A 26,112-nucleotide genomic window follows, 5' to 3' on the forward strand; every position below is an offset into this window, starting at 1 on the left:
ACCATATTGGGCTCTCTGCTCAGCAGGGAGCCTGCTTCCTCCTCTCTCTCTGTCTGCCTCTCTGCCTACTTGTCATCTCTGTCAAATAAATAGAATCTTTTTAAAAAAATTATATATAAAAATATTTCACTGTAAGGGCCTGAACATTATAAAATGAAAATACGGTGAAATCTTCCTTCTAGGAGTTTTAAATAGACCCAAGAAGTGACTTCAATACCTTGTACTGCCTTCAAATCCGCTGAATACTTACCCCGTGGAAAAGTCTCCTCATGCCCCTCTCTAAAATATTTCAATCTCACCTTTCCAATCCTGTGATCCGAAAGGTTGGTAATAGGACAACCTGATTTACTCAGTAATCACGTTAAGAACGGTATCCTAGGGGCGCCTGGGTGGCTCAGTGTGTTAAAGCCTCCACCTTCTGCCCTGGTCATGATCCCCAGGGTCTCTGGGATCATGATCCTGGGCTCTCTGCTCAGCAGGGAGCCTGCTTCCTCCTATCTCTCTGCCTGCCTTTCTGCCTACTTGTGATCTCTGTCAGATACATATAATTAGGATCTTAAAAAAGAAAAGAAAAGAAAGGTATCCTAGCTCTAAGGCAGGAGAGCAGGAATCTTGAGTTGAGGTAACGCAGGGACTAAAACATGTAGCCATATATTCTTGTCTTAAGATGATGGAGAGAACAGAGGTCCAGGGAGAGGGTCCAGTCTTAGGAACCACGCTTGTAAGACAAAACCTGGCAACTACCGGAAGCTCTAGCTTCCAAGCCGGAGATCACACTGGCAGGCCTCTGCCTAACCAGAGAGATGCCCTTTAACATGAGGAGGAAACTGAGGCACTCGCTTCTATAGGATAATCAGAGATGCTACAGAGGTCGGGGCTGGGGAGGATGCACAAGACCGGGACAACCCACTAGCCAGGCCAGACCTGCACACAACCTGAGACGCCCACGCCCCACCTCTCCACGTTCCTCCTCCCAGCAACCCTGCCTCCAACGCAGCGGCTTCCGGCCGAGAGGGGGCGCCTGCGCTCTCTGGCTGCGCCTGCGCGGGGAGGGCGGGTCAGCGCGCCGGCGCAGTGCGGTGGTCACTGGACGCTGTGCTACGTTCCTTACGTCCCTTAGCGTTGGCCGGGGAGAAGGGAAAATGGTGCTGGATCTGGATTTGTTTCGGGTAGATAAAGGAGGGGACCCAGCCCTCATCCGAGAGACTCAGGAGAAGCGCTTCAAAGACCCGGGACTAGTAGATCAGCTGGTGAAGGCAGACGGAGAGTGGCGACGATGTAAGTACCGGGACGCGCCGGGTATCCCCGGGTCCTAATCCCAACTTCATCTCTCCGATCTCGTTACTGCTCCTGAGGCCACAGCTTCCATCCCTCGTTAGTCCCCTCCCTGGTTGCGGTGACTCCGAGGCTCTCACTGTCCCCTAAAACGCACTGTGCGAACCGGGACCATCCTGCCTTTTCCCTCTGCCCGGGCCCTGGGCGCTCCCTTCCACGCGTGCTCAGTGCGGATCCCTGGGCTGTCTGGGAAGGAGCATGGCGCGTGCGCAGCGAGAGCTGTCAAGTCTTCCTGCAGCAAGGGTAGCCAAAAGAAAGCTAGGGCGGGAGGTTCGGGGACTTCCGAACACTCATCTTTGGTTTCCTTTGGTCCCTTTTCATCTTCAGCAACGCCCGAGTGGTCTCCCTCTAATTTGGTAGGGGCAAAGGCTCCAGCCTGAGACTGAGTCACATCTGCAGCTTAATAGTTCAGTCCACCCATATTGCAAGTGTTTGGGGACTTCGGAAGCCGCTCATGACTAAAAAGCAATGATTCCAAAGCTTTGGAAGAGGCCGTCCCCCTGACCTGCAGGCATACCTTTAAAAATCGAGGGAAGACTTTACCGTAGTAGAACAAGCATGGGGAGAGGAGTGCCGTGAGGCAAGAACAAGCTTGTAATTATTGAGCCTGTTTGTGATTTGTGCAAGTTTTCCGGAAAAGACATTAGCAGAGTTGGTCTAGGATCTGATCCGGGCATCTTTCGTGAAGCTAAATAAAACCAGAGAACCGTCAACTTGTGCCTGGATTAACTGGGGTAGTCACTGATTGGCCGGAAGCTGTCAAGCACATGTGATTCTTTTTTTTTTTTTTCGTCTGATGCAATAGGTCTGTAACCAGCTGAGAGCCAGGTTTTATGACAGCACACTGCAAAGGCCCTCGCTGTCCGAAAGTGTGGTGGATTTCTGTTAGAAAAATTGATTTTCCTAAATTTATCAGGTCATTGGGTAGGAAAAGAGTATTGATTTAACTTCTGTTGTCTGCTGATTCTGTGGTCTCATTCATTCAGATGTGGTATTTGCTTGACTGTGATATCCTACTTCCTGAATCTAAATCTAAATTTTTGAGTTGCAGTGGAATTAAGTGGAAGAAAAAAAATTAGCCTAGACGCTGCTTTACTGAATTAGAAGTCAGAAGTATCAGATTTTGTGTCAGTCTGGTTATTGTAAAACTGTTAAGTGACTTTGAATGTTTTAGTAGTCTTTTGTGTATAATGTACACTTCTACAGGAAGTTCTGTTCCTTACTTGATGAGTGGCTATGTGGTGAGGGGATAAGTTCTTCTGGGACAAGTTTGTGTTTTATTTACCTGTATGTCCCAATAGCTGGGGTATACATACACATACAGGTTATGCATATACACATATATACATATAATCCCAGTATTTTATCAGGTTACCTACATATAATTCCCACACCTGGTTCTTGGTAAGGACTTGACAAAGGTTTACTGAATTTGTGAATATCTTCTGTGTTCAGGGCACTTTGCCCTTCTGTATGAAAAACTGTATATTTGTAGTTTATTTTCAACACATCTGTTGATTTGATTCTGTTTTACCTAACATCCCTTCCCAATATTCTCTTGCCAGACAAAAGGAATTACTGATTTTTTCCCAGGTCATTGGCAGCCCAAGTTGGACATTGATTGATCTTATATTTTATATCAAGGTTCTTCTGTCATTGACTGCAACAAGGATGTGTAACCTAGACACATGTATACCTATTTGTCTGCCTGTGGACATTCAAGGGGCCACTAGGGCTCTGTGTGAAACACAGGTATCTGATAGAACGTGGAATCATAGTATCATATTGGTGTTTACCACAACTCTTCTAACTCCAAGGATTCAAACTGTGATTTCTTCTTTTTAAATTTAGAGTAAAATAGCGCATTTGAACATACAATAAGGATTTGTCTCAATTATTTCCAAAGCTGCTAGATTTCTCAACTATTTCCAAAACTACTAGTGTATCTTGAAATCTGCTGGTAGTTACAGGAATTCTATCTAGCCTGTGCTATACTGAATGAAATTTCTCTTTACCGTCTTACTACACATGCCTTAAGCCAGGTCCTTCTCTTTGGGAGAACTTTCTAACGGCTTTCAGTTTTACCTTAGTCTCACCTGATGCAATAGGTGAGCCTATTGCCACATCCAGGACATGTGATCTGTATGGAATGGAAATCGAATCATTTGATATCTGGATTTAAGTCTTGCTGTGTGACATTCTTACCTTAAAGCAGTGCTGTCTGAGGGTGCCTACCTGGCTCAGTCAGTTAAGTGTCTGACTTCTGACTTCAGGTCAAGTCATGATTTCAGGGGACTGGCATAGAGCCCTGAGTTGTGTGGAGCCCTGCATCTGGCTTCACACTCAGCAGGGAGTCTGCTTCTCCCTGTCCTCTTCCCTCTCCCCTGCTCATGCATGCACCCATACTCTCTCTCTCTCTTTCTCAAATAAATAAATTTGTAAACATTCTGGTAGCCAATTAGGGAAAGAAAAACAAGAAGTTCATTTTAGTAAGATACTATAACTACCTCAGTATATCAAAAATTGTATATTTAACATATGATCAGTATAAAAATTGAGATATTTTACATTTTCTTTTTTTTTTTAAGATTTTTTTTTTTTTTTTTGACAGAGATAGAGAGAGTGGGCCAAAGAGAGAACAGGAGGAAGGGTAATAGGCACAAGCAGACTCCCCACGGAGCAGAAAGCCCAACATGGGGCTCGATCCCAGGGCCACAGGATCGTGACCTAAGCCGAAGGCAGACTGTTAGCCGACTGAGCCACCCAGGCACCCCTACATTCTTTTTCTTTTTTACAAGTCTTCAAAATTTGGTGTCTATTTTATACGTACAATGTATCTCAGTTTGGGCTTGCCGTGTTTCAAATGCTCAATAGGCTCACTTAGCTGTTGGCTACCATATCAGACAGTGTAGCCCTAAAGCGTGAAAATACAAATTACTTAACACAATTTACAAAGCCCCTCATGTCCCGCATGTCCTCCTAGCCTCTTCTTCTGTCACTCTGCCACATATCCCCTCCAATCTTTGTTCTAGCCTTGTTACACTACCTGTATGGTCTTTTACATGTCCATGATTATTGCTGCTGCTTGGAATATTCCTTATCAACCTGCTTCTCCCGCTCCCATCAGCCTTCCTTGCCAGACCAACTCTGCTCCCATAGCACTCCCTTATTTGTGTATTCTCCATATATTATCTCATATGTTTAATTGTCACATTTATGGTATTTTTATGTACAACCTTTTTAAACTTATTTTTTTTTTACTGAGATGTATTCAGCGAACTGTATAGATTTTAATGTGTAGTTTGATGGGTTTTACAAAGATGTATACCTGTCTAACCACCACCCAGGTCAAGATCAGAGACATTTGTAGCACCCCAATAAAGGCTCCCTCATGCCCTTTCCAGAAATAACCTTATCTGCGCTCTGTCACCATCAGTTAATTTTGCCTGATTTTGAAATTAATGTAAATGGACTTACATAGCATATATTTTTCCATTAACATTGAGTTCAAAATCAGGCAAAATTAATTTGCCTGATTTGGGCTTCTCTCAAAATTATATCTGTAAGATTATTCCATCTTTTCATGTGAAGTGGTGGCTTGGTCTTTTTCATTGCTGCACAGTATTCCATTATGTAAATACACCAGTTATCATATAGCTGTATCAGTCAATTCTGTTGATAGCCATTTGGTTTGTTACAGTTTGAGGGTATTATGAATAAAGTGCTATGAACATTGTTTTGTGTGTCTATTGGTAGACATAAGCACTCCTTTCTGTTCAGTGTATACAAGTGGAGTTGCTGGATAATAAGGTAGGTACATGTTTAGATTTAGTAGATATTTCCAAATAGTTATCCAGAGTAGTTATAGCAGTCAACACTCCCACCAGCAAAATAACAATTCTAGTTTTATACCTCCTTGCCCTTAATATTAGCAGTCTTTTTAATTTGATTTTAATTTAATACTTAATTTAGTTTTAGCCATTCTGGTGGGTATATAGTGGTATCTCATTGTTGGTTTAATTTGCATTTTCCTGGTGACTAAAGATACTGAACGCTTGTTCATGTCCCTGTTAGTATTTGGATAGCCTGTTTTGAGAAGTGTCTGTTCAAGAATATTGGCCAGTTTTTATTTGGTGGTTTGTCTTTTTCTTATTGATTTGTAGGAATTCTTTATCCCTTCTGGATGGAAGGCTTGTCAGATATGTATATTGTACGCATTTTCTCCCAGTCTATAACTTGCCTCTTGCTCTTTTAGTCTTTTAAGGAATAGAAATTACTAATTTTAGGGACACCTGGATGACTCAGTCATTTAAGTGTCCAACTCTTGATTTTAGCTCAGGTCATGATCTCAGGGTTCTAGGGGGCTCCACACTCAGCAGGGAGTCTGCTTGAGAATTCTCTCCCTCTCCTTCTGCCCCTCCTCCCATTCATGCACTCTCGTTCTCTTTCTAAAATGAATAAATAAATCTTTTAAAAATATATTAATTTTAATGAAGTCTAATTTATAGATCTCCTCTTTGTAGTTTGTGCTTCCTGTGTTTATGAAATCTTTTCATATCTCAAGTTCCTGAAGAGATTTTCCAATATTTTTTCTAGAAGTTTTATTACTTTGCCTTTCACATTTAGGTGGATGACTCATCCCACATTGATTTTGGTGTATGATGTGAGATGGGGATCAAGTTCATTTTTTCCTGTGTTGCTCCAGTTGCTCATGGTAAAATGCAGGAAGCTAGGAATAGAAGGGAACTGCCTTAATCTAGTAATAGATATTTATCAAAAAACCTATAGCTAACATTCTTTTTTTTCTTTTAAGATTTTATTTATTTATTTGGCAGAGAGAGAAAGTACAAGTGGGGAAGCAGCAGGTAAGGGGAGAAGCAGGTTCCTGGCAGAGCAGAGAGCCCAAGGTGGGACTTGATCTCAGGACTCTGGGGTCATGACCTGAGCAGAAGGCAGATGCTTAACTGACTGAGTCACCCAGGCGTCCCCTATAGCTAACATTCTTTTTTTTTTTTTTTTTTAAGATTTTATTTATTTATTTGAGAGAGTGAGAGAGAGAGAGAGCTTGAGAGGGGAGAGGGTTAGAGAGAGAAGCAGACTCCCTGCTGAGCAGGGAGCTCGGTGTGGGACTCAATCCTGGGACTCCAGGATCATGACCCGAGCCTGAGGCAGTTGCTTAACCAGCTGAGCCACCCAGGCACCATATAGCTAATATTCTTAATGATGAAGTACCAAATGCTTTCCCTCTGAGGTTGGGAACAAGACAAGGACATCTGCTACCACCACTTCTAATTCATATCATGCTAAGATATAAGGCCAAAAAAAAAGGGGGGTGCCTGATGGCTCAGTCAGTAGAGCATGCGACTCTTAATCTCAGAGCTGTCCATTAAAGCCCCACAGTGGGCATGAAGCCTGCTTTAAAAAAGAAGAAAAAAGGGGTGCCTGGGTGGCTCAGAGGGTTAAGCCTTTGCCTTCGGCTCGGGTCATGATCTCAGGGTCCTGGGATTGAGCCCCACATCGGGCTCTCTGCTCAGCGAGGAGCCTGCTTCTCCCTCTCTCTCTGTCTGCCTCTCTGCCTACCTGTAATCTGTCAAATAAATAAAATCTTTAAAAAAAAAAAAAGAAGAAAAAAATTAGAATAGAGTGTGATGACAGATGGTAACTAGATTTGCTGTGGTGATCATTTGCATTGTATACAAATAACAAATCATTATGTCGTATACCTGAAACTAATACGATGTTATATATCAATTATTTAAAAAAAAAAAAAAAAAGACTGGTACAGAAGTAAAGCTGTCATTATTTGTGGATGACTAGATTATGTATGCAGACCTGAACTATTAAAATTAAGTAAATTTGGGAGGTACCTGGATGGCTAAGTGGGTTAAGCCTCTGTATTTGGCTCAGGTCATGATCTCAGGGGTCCTGGGATCGAGCCCCACATCAGGCTCCTTGCTCAGCAGGGAGCCAGCTTCTTCTCTCTTTGCCTGCCTTTCTGCCTACTCATGATCTCTCTCTGTCTCTATCTTTCTTTCTCTGTGTGTCAAATAAATAAATAAATAACTCTTTAAAAAATAAAGTAAATTTGGGACGCCTGGGTGGCTTAATCAGTTAAGTGTCTGCCTTTGGCTCAGGTCATGATCCCAGGGTCCTGCCCCTGCCCCTCTCCCTACTTGTGTGCTCTCTCTTGGACAAATTAAATAAATAAAATATTAAGGATAGATAAACCAATAAAATTAACTTTAGCAAGATCACTCTATACAATATACAGAGTCAATGATATTTCCTTTTTTTTTAAAGGTTTTATTTATTCAGGGGTGTCTGGGTGGCTCAGTGGGTTAAGCCGCTGCCTTCAGCTCAGGTCCTGATCTCAGGGTCCTGGGATCGAGTCCCGTATTGGGTGCTCTGCTCAGCAGGGAGCCTGCTTCCCTCTCTCTCTCTCTCTCTGCCTGCCTCTCTGTCTACTTGTGATCTCTCTCTGTCTCCCTCTCTCTCTCTCTTTTTTTTAAGATTTTATTTATTCATTTGACAGAGATCACAAGATATTTCTATATATAAATAACAAAAAGCATCTGATGCCTAGAATACACTTAATAAGTGACATTCAAGATCTCTGCACTGAAAACTGTAAAAGCATTGCTGAGAGAAATTAAAGATAGTGATGGGATATACTATATTCATTGATTGAAACATTCAGCACTGTTATTTTTTAATTGTCTTATTTTCTTTTACTTTCAGCACCTAGCATGCTATTTTCTTTTTTATTCCCAGCACTTAATACAGGGCCTTGCAAATAGGAGGGACTAAATAAAATTTTTAAAGACTTTTTATTTTAAAATACTTAAAAATTCCCATAAAGTTGCAAAAATAGTAAAAGGAGTTCCAATGTACCCTTTACCCAGTTTCTCCCACAGATGACATCTAACACAACTGGTACAGTATCAAAGCCAAGAAATTGACATTGCTATAATTCACAGACCTTATTCAGATTTCACTAGTTTTACATGCACTTGTGTGTGTGTGTGTGTGTGTAGTTCTCTGCAACTTTATCCCATGTGTAGATTTGTATAACCACTGTCACACTGTCTAGGACAGGACACAGAGATCATCACAGAGATCCCTCTCACTGTCTCTTTGTAGTGCATTCTCGTTCCCCTCTCCCCTCCAACCCCTGGTGACCACTCTTCTGTTCCCATCTCTTTAATCCAAGTAAGTGAATGAGAAAGTAGTTAGATCATTTTGTACTGACATTTAGTTCAAGTTTGGCAAAGCCTTAAAAAAAATAGCTGCCAAGGAGCTGTCTCATTTCTAGTTGTCATGTCACCTGTCAAAAACTTGCTGTTTACCATGTTGGTCCTTGAGCCTGGATTCAAGAGGTCTGATTTTTGCTCATTAGACTTAGCTTAATGAACTGCAGTACCGATATAATAGTTTGGCCCCAAATACCCATGTAGGCTGATTAGTGCACTGTCTTTCCCCAAAGAAATTAAAGCACAAGAAACTTTTTCTCCAGGCTGTCCGGTGAGATTTTGTCCCAGCAAAGGGAGTAACATTAACTATTGCCAGCACAGAGATGCACAAAGATGCTGTAACCACGTTCACAGGACTTGAAACAGGATTGCTCTCTTTCCAGATCCCAGTGCATATCACATAGTTTCTTTCAATGGATTTTAGAAAATTGAGCAGGTTATGGTTATTTGAGTTTTTTCTAGGTTCCTCAGATCTGTTACTTGACCATGGCATTGTCCAGATTATGGTAGTTTCCAATTTCATTCTCAGAAGGGCCTTTTCCTTGTCACCAAATGCAGGGAGAACCCCACTGTCACTAATATATGCCAGCTAAATTTGGGCCTCTAAAGATGTAAGATTTCACAATTTCATGAGATCCTTTAGATCTGTCTAAGGAGATTCTTGGATTCTTTATTCTTCAGGCAGATTTCGGGCAGACAACTTGAACAAGCTGAAGAACCTGTGCAGCAAGACAATTGGAGAGAAAATGAAGGTAAGAGAACTAGGTAACATTCTTGAGAGCTTGAGCAGAGGTATTTAATCTCACTCTTGGTGCTCACATAATTTCTAATCTAGTGTCTAATTCTGTGAGCTACTGAATTTCTTACGAAAGGGACGGATATTTTAAAAAGAGAGGAAGGAAGTGGGAAAGGGGACTAAGAGGCACTTTCAGGGATCAGTGAGTCTGTCTTCTGTCCTATAAATCTTAGACCCTTCAAGCTGCTGTAACTGCTTTTAAACAAGAGCAGTTTATTTCTCACAGTTCAGAAGACTGAGAAGTCCAAAATCAAGGTGCTGGCAGATTCCGTGTTGGTGAGGGCCCACTTCCCAATTCATAAATAGCCGTCATCTCATTGTGTCCTCACATTGATAGAAGGGAGCTCTCTGGGGTCTCTTAGAAGGGCACTAACCCCATTTCTGAGAGCTCTGCCCTCATGACCTAATCTCCTCTGAAAGACCCTACCTCCAAACACCATCACTCTGGGGATTAGGTTTCAACATACAAGTTTGGGGGGATACACAAATACTCAGTCTGTAGCAAGATAAGATTCTTGCAATGTTGCTCATTCGTTGTCTGTTTTGTGCTTATAGTAATATAAATTCCACCAGTAATCTTATCTAATTACCTCTTGAGCCCAATCTACAGTGACAGAAAGATTTTCTTAGGGTGGACTTGAGATTCTTTGTCTCAGTGTAGTCGTGCTCTTTAATGGAAAGGGCACAGATATGAAGTCCAAATCCTAGATTGTTGGCTATGTGACCTCAGTCAAGTTAATTTCTAAGCTTCAGTTTTCTCATCTGTGAAATGACAATACTAACATTCACCTATAGAACAGAATTGTGAGAACTAATTTTTTTAAATGTAGAGAAGCTGGCACAATGCCTAGAACCCTGTAGTTATTCAGCAATTGCAAGTAACAGCAGAGGGCAAGTCGTTACTGGCCTTCATCCAAAAAATCTTTCCTGTGCTTGAAGAATGTTAAGTTTTTGCTTGGCCTGGCTTTGCTATCCAGAATAGTTTATGCTTTTAATCTTTCCTCAAAAATATCCTCTTAGCTCCTTAGTCATTTTTTAAAAAACATATTAAATGCTCCCTCAAATCTGTCTCATTTTTAAGTTGTAAACTTCTCAACTAAATCAAAAAAATTATAAAATTTTGGAACCTGAACCAGAAAAGAACATAACAAAAGACTCCCTCTGGATTCTAGTACACTTCATGATAGTCTGAATTGTTCTCTTTACCAGTATTTTGTTACACTTTCAGCTTTTCACTGGCTGTGGAAATTGATACCGACAATCATAAAGTTTTCTTCCTTTGGGACCCATGATGCTTAACATTTGCATGTCAGAGGCCCCATAATTATGTAAATACCAGTGTGCACTCATGCCTGTGTATTCTTTAGGGCACATACAGATAGTACCAGCCTAGTGTTTTCCTAGCTAGAAGATGGAAGTGTTTTAATTTGCAGTAGCATTGTTAGATCCCTTCACTGTAGCCCCACAAGGAGTGTTCTCCCTTCCTATCCATTAGAATGGTCTTAAAAAGTGCTTTAATAGGGGCACCTGGGTGGCTTAGTGGGTTAGAGTCTCTGCCTTCGGCTCAGGTCATGATCCCAGGGGCCTGGGATCAAGCCCTGCATCGCATCCCCACCCCTTCTCTGCCTGCCTCTCTGCCTGCTTGTGATCTCTATCAAATAAATAAATAAAATCTTTAAAAAAAAAAAGTGCTTTAATATGTATAGCACTTGAAAGTATTCATTTCATTTTGGTTTTTCATCTTTGCTGCAAACCTGGAGTGTAGGTAGTACCGTTGTCAACCTTATTAAAAGGGCAAGAGAATAGGCTTAGGAAATTAAGGAGCCTGCCTAAAATCACATTGTAAGTTAGTTGCAGAGTCAGAACTTGAACTCAGAACTTAAATTTGCTGCTCTGAGGGATTATCAGATAGCAAAGGGACCTCAGCTCTCTTGGCAAAATCTTGAGGTTTAGGCCATTTCTTTCTACCTCAGTAGTCTCTACTTACTCTTTTTTTTTAATATATATATATAAGATTTTTAACTTATTTATTTATTTGATAGACAGAGATTACAAGTAGGCAGAGAGGCAGGTGGGTGGGGGTGGGGGTGGGAGCAGTCTCCCTGCCAAGCAGAGAGCCCATTGCAGAGCTCGATCCTCATGACTTGAGCCGAAGGCACAGGCTTTAACAACACCTAGCCACCCAGGCGCCCCTAGTCTCTGCTTATTCTTAAGCAAGACTCATTCTGAGATTTTCAGACGTTTGCAACTTTTTTTAAAAAAAATTTTATTTGTTTATTTGACAGACAGAGACCGCAAGTAGGCAGAGAGGCAGGCAGAGAGGGAGAGGGAAAAGCAGGCTCCCTGTTGAGCAGAGAGTCTGATGTAGGGCTTGATCCCAGGACCCTGGGATCATGACCTGAGCCGAAGGCAGAGGCTTGAACCCACTGAGCCACCCAGGCACCCCCGTTTGCAACTTTTTAAGATGATTTTACTTGAGTCACTGAAAGGTGTGAGTTTGGTTATGGTTAGCATCTTGACTTCTCACTTTAGTATATGCGATTGTGTAATAAATCTAAAGGATTTCTACGTTTTACCCCAAGAAAATATAGTTCTTTCTTATGACTCAGTTTTGTGCAGTGGTATATGAGGTTGTATAAACATAATTGCCTATTGTTATATGTATAGAATTTTTTAAAAAATCTTTAGAATACGACATGACTTATACTTGCAAAGCAGACCCTGAATCTCCTCAACTTACTCTTATGCAAGTTTTGCTGAAGTTGTACATATCTTGTTATAATGGCCTGTGATAATTTTCTTTAACTACTTCTAATTTGGGAAGAATTTGACTCAATTTATCTTCTCCATGGCTCTGGGCGAGGATTGAAAATGATCTGACAGAATATCACAAAAATGGGTGAGAAGAGAACCAGGCCAGAAAATCTAGCCCTGCTTATGTTCTCCAGTTTTGCTAAGTTGCACTGATTGCTCTAAACTTGGTTCTAGATTTGGTGACTTTTCCTCAAAAATTTTGTTTTCCTCAGTGTCCTACGATTCTATCATCCCATCCATTTTTTTCCCCCTTAGCCTCAGTGCTGGGATTTTTCTTAGGGAGTGGCCAGGGATTCAGATTCACATCCAGGCACCTGCCCCGGAGCTGGGCAGTGATACGAGCATTTTCACACCTTCTTGGTGCCCATAACTATTCTATGTCTAGAGAGGACATTCTTCTTACATTCCTGTTGATGACAGCCCTTTGACCCTGATGGATTAATTGATCTGTCCAGGATCCAAAAAGCCAGAAAATGGCAGGATGAGGACTTAAAATTTTCTCACTAAATTTTTCTCTCACAGGCTGCAGCTCTTAGATACAGTTGTGTAGAAAATTCTGTGGTTAGTTTATATATTAATTTGGTGTGCCCTTGTAAAACTCGGTCAGAAATTTTCTTTTATTTAATAGTATTGGGATTTTTTTGGTTTTGTTTCCCCTGCAGAAAAAAGAGCCAGTGGGAGATGAGTCCATTCCAGAGGATGTATTAAATCTCGATGACCTCACTGTAGACACTTTAGCTGTAAGTTATTGTACTTTTTTCTAGACTGGATTTCTGTTCTTTCATCGTGACTTTGTTCCTAGACAAGCAAGTGCTGACACTCGGCTCCACACAGCATTGCAGCCTCCTTGAATGTGTGCAGCTGGGAAATGTCCCCCTCCACTCTTGTTGGTTTCAATCCTTGAGTATTTATTAGATCGCAGAGACGGGGATGGATGGAGTAGAAAAGTCAAGAGTAGGAAGAAGAGGAAAAAGGAGCCCAACTACCTTTGGTTCATAGAATTTCGTTTTCACAAAGTCAAGGATTTTTTTTTCAGTTTGCCACAATTCAGTAAATATTCACAACAGTGAACCTAGAGAACTAATTTTCAAGTTTGTTAGTCACCGAACCCTTTTGTAAATCTGCAGCACAAAATCATGGCAAGAGCATAAATACAGAAAAGCAGAGTTGCGGGGGCTCGAAGGGGTGGCTTGGGGTCACCACTCCCGCGCAGCCCCACTTGCTAAGGGCTCTCCCATCGCCACGAAATCAGTAGTTTGATACACTTGCAAAAAGGAATACAAAAGAAGCTTAGGACAGGTTCTTTTGCTTCTAATAAATTTGTAATCTCCCTAGAGAACGGTTAAATGTAGTACATAAGAGTGCTAAATTGATTTCATCAGGAATATCAGAAAGTATGCATTAAGAGAAAGAGCTCTTAAAAGAGATACAGTATTAAAACCCCTGAGATATATAGGACTAAGAAGAATGGCCAGAATTAATCCAACTCTTCCTTAGGTACCCCTGAAGAAAATGCCAACACATTTGTCAGGGTAAAGCTGTGTGCGTGCATTTCAAATAAATCTCAGTTCTTCGAAAGCCTTCATTGTTGATTTTTAAAATGCTTTTGCAAGAGTTGTCATTTGAGCACAACAAGGTGAGGGCAACAGAATCTTACTCCTCCTCTGTACCTTGACCTGCTGTGGCTTGGGTGCCGGCCTGGCCTGTTTATCTACAGAACCTGAAAGTCTCACAAATCAAAAAAGTCCGACTCCTCATCGATGAGGCCATCCTAAAATGTGATGCCGAGCGGATAAAACTGGAAGCAGAGCGGTTTGAGAACCTCCGAGAGATCGGGAACCTCCTGCATCCCTCCGTGCCCATCAGCAATGATGAGGTAGGTGTCCGTGCCCCAGTGGGCGGCAGCCTGCCTGGCGCTCCCCTCTGTTGGGGAGGGGGTGGGGGCGGGGGCGGGAGGGGCACTGGGAAACCCTGGCACTCTCTGTATAATAGGCCTGTGTCAGAAGTAGGCTCTTTGTATATTCGCTCTGCCCACCAATTGAGAATTGAAAGAGTCAGATCCTTGCCTGATTGGGAAGTAGCAGAGACAGCAGGTAGGAGGAGACTCCTGGCCCAGAAATCTCTTCTAAATCGGGCTGCTGTCCTCCACTGCGTGTTGCCCGTGGTAGCAGTGAGTCCTGTGGGAGGGATCTGCGAAATCAACCTCACCCCTCACCCACACCCCACTGAGAAGCTGCAGGTTGCAGGGAAATCTGCATGATAAAAGTTTCCTGCTGAGTGGGAGCTTCCCCAGCACAAAGCTGCTCTGAGCCCAGCCTTTGTTCTCTGACACCCCAGCCATGGCTGGGCCCATCTGTGCCTCTTTCATTCATTCCCTGGTGAACGAGCCCTTAAACTCACTGTAGGCTGGGGTGGGAGACTTGGGAGGTCAGGGCTCTGAGCCCGCCCTCATATGGCCCCAGAACCAATGAGAGCCTGGAAAGAAAAAAAAGTCTACATTCTCCTCTGCACCCCAGGCGATGCTGATGGGGGTTGGGGGGGGGTGGATGTCATGTAGCAGGATTTTCAAGGAGTCATTTAAAAGGGTAAAAAAAAACACAAAAAACCAAATGTGAGAATAGGACAGATCTCTTAAAAATTCATGATTTCAGTTCCAAAGTTAGAATCACTTCTAGGAATCTGTAAATGTTTATTTCTCCATTGAACACAAATTCTCTAGCAAATTCTTTTCCTTAGTCTCTGGACACAACGACCAAAACCTAGTTGTTTGAGTTAAGCAGTAGTTTTGCAAATCTCTAAGCTGTTCTTGGAATGGGGTTTGGAAAGCTGGAGGTTGTGCAGTTCAGCGGTCACCCGTCTTCTTTCCTTAGGATGCTGACAACAAAGTAGAGAGGATCTGGGGCGATTGTACAGTCAGGAAGAAGTACTCTCATGTGGACCTGGTGGTGATGGTAGATGGCTTTGAAGGCGAAAAGGGGGCCGTGGTGGCTGGAAGTCGAGGCTATTTCCTGAAGGTAAGAGTCAGGAACCCATGGCGATGGGATTCTAAAGAAGGAGCTAAAAAAAAAACTGTGCGGAAAACATAACCTACTTAAAGAGGCCCACAAATCCACCACTTCTCTTGCCTTTCTCCTGCAAACGGATTGGCAGTCAGATGCAGTTCGCTTTCTGAGGCAGGAGAATGCTTGCTGCTTCGAATTCCCTAGAACCAGAGCCCCTATTTGATCCTCCATTATGGAGACATGTGCTGTCTGGATCAGAACAGGCTGCCTTTAAGGGGCTGAGTGGAACTGGACCGTGAGACAAGTAATGAAGAGTTGAAACCCACTGATGAGTGCTGCCGGGTGGGTGGGCCCAGAGAGCTATGAGAACAGGTAAGCAGAGGCAGCAGACCTGGAGTAGTTGGGGCAGAGGGCTGATGAATTCAAAGAAGACTTCTGGGAGGGCATCCCCCAAAACAATTTTGGGGATACATATATACAGAGTATGTTCTACATACACACACATGTCTGCTGTTTAAAATTAGTGCAAGAAAGCTCTCCTGTGCACCCTGAGCAAATCATCCTTTCTGCTTCGCTTTGCTTCTCCTGACAGTGTGCCTGGATGATGGGCTGGGCATTGGTATCAAGAAAGAATCTCTTGGGGACGCCTGGGTGGCTCAGTTGGTTAAGCAGCTGCCTTCGGCTCAGGTCATGATCCCAGGGTCCTGGGATCGAGTCCCACATCGGGCTCCTTGCTCTCCGCAGGGAGCCTGCTTCTCCCTCTGACTCTGCCTGCCATTCTGTCTGCCTGTGCTCGCTCTCGCTCACTCTCTCTCTGACAAATAAATAAATAAAATCTTTAAAAAAAAAAAAAAAGAAAGAAAGAAAGAAAGAATCTCTTGAATCAGGTGTTGAGGTTCACTGTCTTTGCTGGCCTCCCCTGGGTCCCCAGTTGCCTCTGAGTGTAAATTGTAACAGATGAATGTGATGGCGACAGAACCCAGTCACACAGTGCTTTGTCTCTGCTCCTGTAGGGTGTCCTGGTATTCCTGGAACAGGCGCTCATCCAGTATGCCCTTCGCACCTTGGGGAGTCGGGGCTACACCCCCATTTATACCCCCTTTTTCATGAGGAAGGAGGTCATGCAGGAAGTGGCGCAGCTCAGCCAGTTTGATGAAGAACTCTATAAGGTAAGTAGCCTGGGGTAGTGTGACAGGATGACTTAAGTTATAAAAAGTTTAACCTCAAAGATACAGAGCAGTACTGTCCAGGAGAACTTCTATGGTGTGGAGGTTGCCTGTATCATGACTGTTGAGTGCTTAAAATGTAGCTAGTGCAACTGAGGAAATAGAATTTTCATTTTTATTAATTCTAACAAGTAGCCACATGTGGCTAGTGGCTACCATACTGGACAGTGCAGATATAGAGCCTGTTTTATCTTTCCCCAGATAATCTATATGACTTACCTAAATGAAGCATACTTTTAACACCATGAGCTTCAGAAGAAAGCACATTTTTTGAGTGCTTGGACTAAAGACAATTGTAGAAGCGGCTGATCTTCCCATGTCCTCCTATTCCTAACCCCGGACTAGAAGCTAGAGGGCAAGACATATTTCCCTTGGGATTGATGTGGCTTCCAGTCTGGGGCTTTTTCTCAACCCCAGAGCATCTCAGGGAGAATGAGAGGATTCACGTTCAGAGTCAGAAGCTCATTTTGATGAGCTGTCTTCACCGCCACCTGTAGTACTCAGAATTTCTAGAGGTTCTGCTACCGGCTGCCCCTCACAGCATAGTCTACTTTTCACCTGTCCTTCCCCTCCAAGACTGTTCTGTCAGAAGGGGATGACTTGGCTCTTACTGGGGAGGAGTTAGACAGTGTTCCTGGGCTCACATGACTTACCTTAGAGAGGAATTTTTTTTTTCTTTAAGATTTTATTTATTTATTTGTCAGAGAAAGCGAGAGAGAGCATCCACACTAGCAGGCAGAGTGGCAGGGAGAGGCAGAGAGCGAAGCAGGCCCCCCACTGAGCAAGGAGCCCGATGCGGGGCTCGATCCCAGGACCCTGAGATCATGACCTGAGCCGAAGGCAGCGGCTTAACCCGCTGAGCCACCCAGGTGCCCCTTAGAGAGGAATTTAATAGAACTTCTTCCCACTGGATCCTGTTGATGAGTTCAAATTATGTTCTCATTCAGAATGCCGTGGGAAGCAAAATGTTCTCTAAACCCTAAGGACTATTCTAACCTTGGTGTCCTCCCCCACTTCTTCCCTTTTTTTAAAGATTTTATGTATTTATTTATTTAGAGAGAGCAAGCGAGAGCAAGGCGGGGAGGGGCAGAGAGAGAGAGAGTCTCAAGCAGACTCTGCATTGAGTAGGGAGCCCAACGTAGGGCTGGATCCCATGACCCTGAGATCATGACCAGAGCCAAAAATCAAGAGTCGGACGGTTAACTGAGCCACCCAGGCGTGCGTGCATGTGTTCGTTTGTTCTTTCTTTCTTTCCCGTTTCTTTATTTTAATGTGGAGAGAAATGTGTTCATGTATCGGTCAAAAGCTGTTATCTCTTTTCTTCTTTTCCTCATCTCAACCCCCAGATTGGATCATCACAGAGCTTTAGAAGGGTGTTCCGTGGGTAACGTCAAGGAGAAGCTTACATGAGGGTTATGAGAGAGACACTAGGTAGCAGGTGTCCCTGCTATGTTTCCTACATTCTCTATCTCTCTGCAGATGCTTCTTGGATCCCTGTCCAGGGAGACTCACATAGTGAGAGTCCCCATAGTGACAGTTTGGGCTGGCCCATCTTGCTGAATAAACTCAGTTTATGAATTCTCTGGAGCCGTGCTTTCCAGTAGAACTCTCTGCAGTGATGGGAATGTTCTGTAGCTACTGTCCAGTTTGACAGCATCAGCCGCATAGCTGTTGAGCACTTGAAATGTGGCTAGTGGAAACCGAGGAACTACATTTTAGTTTAATTTAAATAGCCACTTGTGGCTAGTGGCTAACTTCCCACTGTAGAATAGCAATGTCATCTTCCAGATCCCCAAATGCTGACCCAGAGCAGGTTTCCACCCTCCTCTTTTTAAAATTAAAATAATACCACGTGACAGAAAATTTGGAAATGATAGGGGATATCATCTTCTTTCTCATTACCTCATATAATTGTCATTTTTTAAAAATTTTTTATTTATTTATTTGACAGAGATCACAAGTAGGCAGGGAGGCAGACAGAGAGAGAGGAGGAAGCAGGCTCCCTGCTGAGCAGAAAGCCCAACGCAAGGCTCAATGCCAGGACCCCAAGATCATGACCTGAGCCGAAGGCAGAGGCTTAACCCACTGAGCTACCCAGGCACCCCATAATTGTCATTTTTAATACACTTTGGGGGGCTTTTTTCATACAGCCATCATTTTCTCATTCTTCTAATCACAATGTCTATAGATTGCCTTAGCAGTACATCAGAAGCCTATTTCATTGTTCCTTGGTGGTCTTCATTGCCAACATTTTCAAATGGTTACATAATATTACGTGGTCTGGATGTAGGATAGCCGACTCTTCCCTTGTGGAAGTATTCAGGGGGCTTCCTTTTTTGCCATCCATAAGTAATGTTACAATGAACTTTGTCCTGTTTATACCTTTTTTTCTTCTGTGTTACTTTCTTCAGTGGAACACCAAAGTGATTCTTGAAGGAGTGTAATCCTGCACTAATTCATAAGCACCAAGAGAGCAGAGACTGTGTCTCCTCTTGGCCAGCACTGGCAAACTTGGCCCTTACAAATGCCTAACAAATGTTTGTTGAGTGGATTGATGTATATTGCTACCAGCTCAGGTTTTATTGCACTGCTGTCATTGGTTTATCATATATTATATATAGCAGTAATCGCGCCTCGGATAAACCTCATTGGCTATGATACTGCCACTGCGCAAAGCTTATCATATATTATATATAAATGTTTTATTTATTAGATCAGTAAAAAAAAAAAAAAAAAAATTACCAGAATATTTTCTTTCCTTTTAATTTGCATTTTTTCGATCTCTAGGAGGGTTCCCATTTTGGAGTGACCCATTCCCTCCTTTGTCTTCTTAGCATTCCCTATGGTTTCTTGCTCTAGCTGAGGTCCCCATCCCTCACTCTTAACTAGTAGGGGTCCCTCCTCCTCCAGGTGATTGGCAAAGGCAGTGAAAAGTCTGATGACAACTCCTATGATGAGAAATATCTGATTGCCACCTCCGAGCAGCCCATTGCTGCTCTGCACCGGGACGAGTGGCTGCGGCCTGAGGATTTGCCAATCAAATATGCCGGCCTGTCCACCTGCTTTCGCCAGGAGGTGGGCTCCCACGGCCGAGACACCCGCGGCATCTTCCGAGTCCATCAGTTTGAGAAGGTGAGTGGACAGGTCAGGGTGAGGAGTAGGAGCCTTCTCTCGATATCTCTGGGGTGATTAGAGGGGCAGCAGGCTCTGTGGTGCTCAGACCCGCCTTAGCTCCGGTCTTCCCTCTCACCGTCTCCATCAGTTTCTGTATAAGAAGCACATGCTGGAGTGGCTGTGAGCACAGAACCTGGAACCAGGCTGCTTGGGTCCCGGTGCCAGCTCGGCCACTTAGCAGCTGTGTAACCTTGAACAAGTTGCTTAACCTCTCCTCTACAAAAGGAGTATAATAATAGTACCAACCTCCTTAGGCCTGCTGTGAGGATTCCGCTGGTTGGTAGGGGCAAAGTGCTTAGAACGGTATCTGGCATGTGTATAATAAGAGCTCCACTGAGTGTTTGTTCTTGGAGCCCCAGTCCAGTCCAGCACCCATATCCTGCGGGGGCCCCAGCCTCTCCTGACTCCCAGCGGTGTACGATTAGGTCTCCATCACAAGGATATCTCCCACTTCAGTCCTTTCGTTTATTCTCCCTGTCCCATTGTCACGGTCTCCTTGGGTCCCTCTCTGCAGATCGAACAGTTTGTCTACTCATCACCACACGACAACAAGTCATGGGAGATGTTTGAAGAGATGATTAGTACCGCAGAAGACTTCTACCAGTCTTTGGGGATCCCTTACCACATTGTGAATATTGTCTCAGGTATCCGCCTCCCTTTCCCACAGCCTGCAACCACCACCCCCGCCAGGTGAACTGCCACACAAAGAAATAGTTCACAGTCCAATTAATTGCCCACATTAATTAAAACATCACACTCTTCTCACTTGGGAGTGTTTGGTGATGAGAATATCTGGGTGTGATTTCACTTCTGGGGATAAGGTGTAAATTAAAGAATTCTTTAGGTTTGCTAAAGGTTAGTGTTCTGAAATACCATCCCTCCTTCATGAATTCTAGGGGTTTTCCCTTTCAGGTTCTTTGAATCATGCTGCCAGTAAGAAGCTTGACCTGGAGGCCTGGTTTCCGGGCTCGGGAGCCTTCCGTGAGTTAGTCTCCTGTTCTAACTGCACAGACTATCAGGCTCGCCGGCTCCGAATCCGATATGGGCAAACCAAGAAGATGATGGACAAGGTAGGTGGCCCCTCGGGAGGCAGGAAATAGAGCCTTGTGCAGAACAGGTCCATCTTATTTCTCAGCCCTTGGCAGACATTATGTCCCAGCATCGTGGGAAAATCTGAGCTGCTCAATCTAGACCAAAAAGGGAATCTGAAAATGATTTCTACTAAATCAGGACAGAATCCTTTTAGATAGAATCCTGAGTTAAGCTCTGTGCTACAAGGTATTTCTAGCTCTTCTCTTTTGGGCTTTTTTCTCTGTGACTCCAGATAAAGAAAAATCCCCATTTGTGTGCAGAAGACACGCTGAAGACAGTGTCTTCCCTCTCCCCCAAGAAGGTCTGGGTTTATAAGTTTCTCTCTTCAAACCCAGTTTTTAGGCCTTAATCTTTTCCAGTTCAGGGACTTGAAAGGGGTAAAGGAGAGGCCGCAGTGACAGTTGCCTCCATCCCTCAAAGGGCCCACCTTCTGTCCGTTTGCTGGGACCTATCACTTGACACTAACGGAGATATGAGGAATCTTCCTGGAATTATTATTATAGGGAATAAGTACTAAACAGAATTCTAGTCTAGCAAAAGATCAATAATGCTTTGGATTTGGATAGTTACCATTGGGGGAGTCTGACTAAGTGGGTGGTTCCTGGTCACGAGGAAGACTAGGTTGAGTTTCGTGTTTCCTCTGGGGGCCCTGGCTTTGCAGGTGGAGTTTGTCCATATGCTCAACGCTACAATGTGTGCCACCACTCGCACCATCTGCGCCATCCTGGAGAACTACCAGACAGAGGAGGGCATCGTCGTGCCTGAGAAGCTGAGGGAGTTCATGCCGCCCGGTAAGACTCGCTGCCCAGCCCCTCTTCCTCTTCTGTCTTCCCACTCTCCTGAAGAGCAAACCCCCTTCCAGAAGGTACCAGTCCCCAGAACTCTGCCTGTCCCCTGGTGCTGGGCATGACAGGGGCAAAGCTGAGAAAGCAGCCACTACAAGTCTGAAATCCTGTTTAAGCGCAGCTAAAATTCAGACCAGAAAAGAATTAATGAGACGAGTTACTGTCGTGAGTGCCCTTTTGTTCATAGGGATCATCCTCTTGTGGAACTCTCCCCAAGAAGTCCTTGGGCTTTGACTCCTGAGAATTGGTCAGTTATTTGGTTGGCTCTGTCCCTTCAGGTCTCCAAGAACTGATCCCCTTTGTGAAGCCCGCACCCATTGACCAGGAGCCATCAAAGAAGCAGAAGAAGCAGCATGAGGGCAGCAAAAAGAAAGGGGTAGCCAAAGATGTCCCCCTAGAAAACCGGCTGCAGAACATGGAAGTCACCAATTCCTGAACATTCCTTCCTCCCAGTTTGTCGGGCTTTTGTTTCTGTCAGCTGGGATCTCAGAGCCTGCCCATGGGCAGGGAAGCCAAGCACCCACTCATCACCCGCCCCATCTGACTGCATTGCTAAAGGGGAACAGTCTGCCACGTACAGCGCGACATCCCCATCTCCTTGCATGGGCACAGGATCCATTCACTGACGACCGATGAAACCATGTAATAAAGCATCTCTGGGGGAAGGCTAGGACTCTTCCACAGTCTTCTGCCCAGGGCTCGAACCCTGTCTCTGACAATTCTCCTGGAAACCACACTCACTTTTGCTTTTCCTTCTAAAGAAGGCTGTTCCATTTAGCAAGTCAGATAGCCTTTGACAGGGTCAGTGAAGGCAGGGGTAGATTTAGGAAAGGCTTAAGGAGAAAGTGAAAACTTGGAGTCTTAGACACACAAGCTTACAGGATAAGGGCCACACCCTCCTCTGTAAATTCGCCTTTGCTCAAAAGCAGTTGGGAAGGGGCGCCTGGATGGTTTAGTCGGTTGAGTATCTGCGTTCAGCTCACGTCATGATCCTGCTGTCCTGGAATGGACATGCCCCATGTTGGGCTCCTTGCTCAGAAGGGAGTCTGCTTCCGCCCTTTCTCTAGCCCCTCCCCCCTGCTTTTGCCCTAAATGCATGCTCTCTCTGGAATAAATGGAAAAATCTTAAAAAAAAAAAAAAAAAGGCAGGTAGGTAGGACTAGCTTAGAGGCCAGAGTTGACATAAAAAGCCTCCCGGTGCTTCCGTTCCCTAGGAAGGGCTCCAAGGGAAGGGCAGGAGGCTGCAGGACCTCATGGAAGATGAGACTGTGTTTGATCCCACAGAGACCCCAGACTCAGGAGCATAAGTTGGGGCCTTATTAACAGCTTCTTCTCTTGCCTGTTCATCCCCAAGTGGGAGACCAACCAGCAGAGCAGAGGAAAACTCTTCTCTCCCTTCTCTGTCACTCCCCCTGTTGCCCTAATGGCCAGTTCACCCTTTCTCTGTGGATGATGGGTGATGGTGAGGCTCTTGCTGCCTTTCATCTGCAATCTACAAACACTTCACTTTAATAACACCTTATGTTAGCACAGTGCTTCTCTTCTGGGAGCCTAAAATACTTCCTATAGCTGATCTCTTTTATCTTTGTGACAGTCCCAGATGAGAGGGTGGGGACATGATTATACCTCTCCCATCACACAGAAGACAGGGTACAAGGCAGGTAAGGAAGATGAGACAGCAGGGCCGGGGAGCCAGGAGTCCCCGCTCCTCAGCAGCGCTCAGGGCTTGCGTTTCTTAGGGATATGAGGGCAGGGCTCTGAACCAGCCTGTCACTTAGGAGCTTCATTCATTTCCACTTCCTTAGTCCATAAGCTGCAACTTTGCCAGGCCTGCTGGAGCTTGGCACCCAGGGAGGAGGCTGTGTGCTTGGTCTTCCACAGGGACTTGAAGCTGATCCTGTTAGTCTTGCTACTGGAAACCCTGTCAAAACTGGGCCGCCTGAAAGAGTGACCATGGTGGCTCTCTTGACACAGGTAGGCTCAAGCAGCCTGCCTCTACTGTAACCTGTTGCCCTCAGCTCTGGGTTGACCAAGCCAGGGCAAGAGGACAAAAGAACAAGTTGCTCCCCGGTACTCAGAAGGACCAGATGGGGACATTCCTATAGATAGCCTTATGCTATTCGGTTTGAAGAAAAGCAGTTATATACGGTATCAGGAGGATGGTTTAGGTCACCACCACACACCCTTCTTCCCCCTTTGAAAAGCCTATTGGGATTTAGGGTTAGAAACTTTCAGGCAGTTCTGAACACCCCCAACTCACCTTAGAGGTCCCTCTACCTGCCTCTTCTGCTCCCTACTGTGACCTCTTCTGCTCTTTGTGCCTGTGACCTTCCTTCCACAAGGAGGCACTGCTTTTCTCCACTGCCCTTAGCACCGTGGGAGGGCCAGAAGCTGGGGCTCTGAGCCTATAGGGGCCTGGCCTGGCTCCAGGTTTCCCTGGCCCTTCCCTCTCCTCGCATTGGCTTAAATACCTTCTTACCTGACCAGTTTTCTGGAGCCTTTGGCCCTGGAACCTAGACTCTCTACTGCTTTATGCAGAGCCTCCTGCCCTGTATTGCTGGCAGCCCAGCTCCTGTGCCAACCCTCCCCTACCTGCCCTGTGGCTGTGTGAGGGTGTGGACAGGCCTGATAGCCTGCCTAGTGAAAAGGAATGAGTGGAGGCTGGAAAGTAGCTGGTGTGTGACCCAACTGGTCTGTTACCAGATGGTCTGTACCCCTTTTTTACTGATGGAGGCAGAGGAAGAAAAAATCGTGAAGGAAAGGATGACCTGTGACTGAGGTCCTTCCTACAGCTCACACAGGAACACGCCAGTAGGCAGGCACACTTTGAGGAGCAGGGCTTCTAGAAAGAATGGGACACAGTCCTTGCTCTCAAAGAACTCACAGTCCTTGGGAAAGGTGTGGCTTGCCTTCCTCCAGAGTGAGTTGAAAACCAGACTCCCCTCCCTGGAGCAGTGGGATGGGGCTGATGCAAGCCTTGTTTAGGATGGGAAGGCCGGCCTAGACGCTGAGCCCTCGGGAACAGTCCCAGATAACCTTGACTCCACCCTGGCTGTTGCCTTCGCAACCCACAGCTGATGCCCTCATCCCTGGCACTCTGACCTGCCCCATCTCCAACCTCAGCTACCCAGCTTACTACCTCAGTTAGCAAACAACCCCACAGGCCTGGTGGAGTGAGTCAGAGCCCTGGGTCTCTCACCAACCTTTAGTTCCCACACCCAGGAATTCAGGGCCCAAGAAGCAGGTCCAGTGCTTCAGGCAAGAGAGGAGGCGCCAAGAGACAGACAACCAGAAGACAGACTTCCAGAAAGAAATTCTAAAGAACCAGGCAACTGTGTGGGGACCCAACGTTGGGGGCTGGTTGGTGGGGAGGAGGCTTGCCTGAGCTCAGGGACTGCTGAGAAGTTCAGTTTATCAGCCACCAAGGAGCCACTGCAATGGCGAAGCCCCTCCTGGAAATGGACACATTCCCTGCAACTTGTCCTGCTTTTCCTTCACTGAAGCTTTCCTGGGTTACCCAGGCTCCTAAGAAGGCCTTCCCTCCCCTCAACCTCCCCCATACCTCCCACTGGGGGCCCGGGGGGGGGGGGGGGGGGGCCCTGGCTGCACTCCCAGGATGAGTCTGACAGGCAGAGCTGGGATGGGCCCCAGAGAAATGTGCTGCATGTCAGAGCCTGTGCCAGAATGAGGGGCCTGCACCACTCCCCCATCACCTCCCAGCATGGGGTTCCCCAAAAGCTCCTCCCAGATACACACAAAAGGTGGGGTGCAACCTGCATTGCCTGCAGGGGGAGGTCCTGGTGGAGCTGACACCACTGCCTCTGACGTTGCCCTTTTAAGAGCACCCCCCCCCGGGGTGGGGGGGGCATGGGTGCTGCAGGCAGTTTCTCCTAGCTGGAGCCGGGTGCAGTGCTGCTCCCCACAGACCTGCTGGAAAGGAGACTGGAACGCCAACCTTGCGGGGTCCCAACCTCTAGTTTCCTGGGGTCCCAGCCACTGCCAATTTGGAGAAAGCCCCCCTTTTGGAGAAGTTCCTCTCCTTCGCTGCTCTGATTGGTTGGCGGACAAGCCCTGCATTTTAGAGAGCAGTCTGGGTCCCTCCACAAGACTTTGACTTCCCTCCCCCGACTTAAACCTGCTGTAAGAAATGGTCTGGAAATTATTTTCATTGCGGTGTAAATTGCTAATAAGATAGTGTGACCCTTCAGGGAGACTTGTTTGGTTTTTAAACCCTGAAGAAAGGGAAGAATTTAGCCTCCCTTTAGAGTAATATTCATCCTTACCTCCTTCCATCTTGTTTCAGAGGGGAGGGGGAAAAAAAAATCTATCTATCTATCTATATAGATAGATAGATAGATAGATAGATTTTTTTTCCCTCCTTTCTCCTCCGTTTCTCTCTCCCTTTCTACTCTTTCTCCAAAACCACCCCTTGTCTACTTGTTCCCGGGATCCCATCGCCTAGGTATCCCTGAGTTCCTGCTCATCAGCTAGCTCTCTCCTGAACCTCCCTCTCCTCTCCAGTCTCTCCCCTCCTCACCCATTCCCCTCAGTACCGACCTGCTTATTATTTCCCCATCT

At 45.3% G+C, this 26,112-nt stretch overlaps 1 protein-coding gene and 1 pseudogene across 1 annotated transcript; one reads left to right on the forward strand and one right to left on the reverse strand.

The window, feature by feature from the left end:
* Nucleotides 1-1,069: 1,069 nt before the first annotated feature.
* On the forward strand, nt 1,070-22,243 carry SARS1 (seryl-tRNA synthetase 1). Its single transcript, XM_059136674.1, has 11 exons — nt 1,070-1,278; nt 9,267-9,337; nt 12,858-12,935; nt 13,913-14,071; nt 15,066-15,209; nt 16,211-16,366; nt 19,334-19,555; nt 20,112-20,241; nt 20,510-20,667; nt 21,351-21,480; nt 21,813-22,243. Exons 1-11 carry the CDS (start codon nt 1,143-1,145, stop codon nt 21,968-21,970), a joined length of 1,542 nt encoding a protein of 513 aa, XP_058992657.1. The 5' UTR covers nt 1,070-1,142; the 3' UTR covers nt 21,971-22,243.
* On the reverse strand, nt 19,019-19,101 carry LOC131810610 (U4 spliceosomal RNA; annotated as a pseudogene).
* Nucleotides 22,244-26,112: the final 3,869 nt, after the last annotated feature.

The sequence above is a fragment of the Mustela lutreola genome, chromosome 10 (genome assembly GCF_030435805.1).
Source record: "Mustela lutreola isolate mMusLut2 chromosome 10, mMusLut2.pri, whole genome shotgun sequence".
Classification (NCBI taxonomy): Eukaryota; Metazoa; Chordata; class Mammalia; order Carnivora; family Mustelidae; genus Mustela; species Mustela lutreola.

Bases quoted from the DNA above. Each gene is read 5' to 3' on its own strand.
- SARS1 (XM_059136674.1), top strand. From the start codon at position 1,143: ATGGTGCTGGATCTGGATTTGTTTCGGGTAGATAAAGGAGGGGACCCA. The intron at 9,338-12,857 runs GTAAGAGAACTA...TTTCCCCTGCAG, and splicing joins CAATTGGAGAGAAAATGAAG to AAAAAAGAGCCAGTGGGAGA. The intron at 15,210-16,210 runs GTAAGAGTCAGG...CTGCTCCTGTAG, and splicing joins GTCGAGGCTATTTCCTGAAG to GGTGTCCTGGTATTCCTGGA.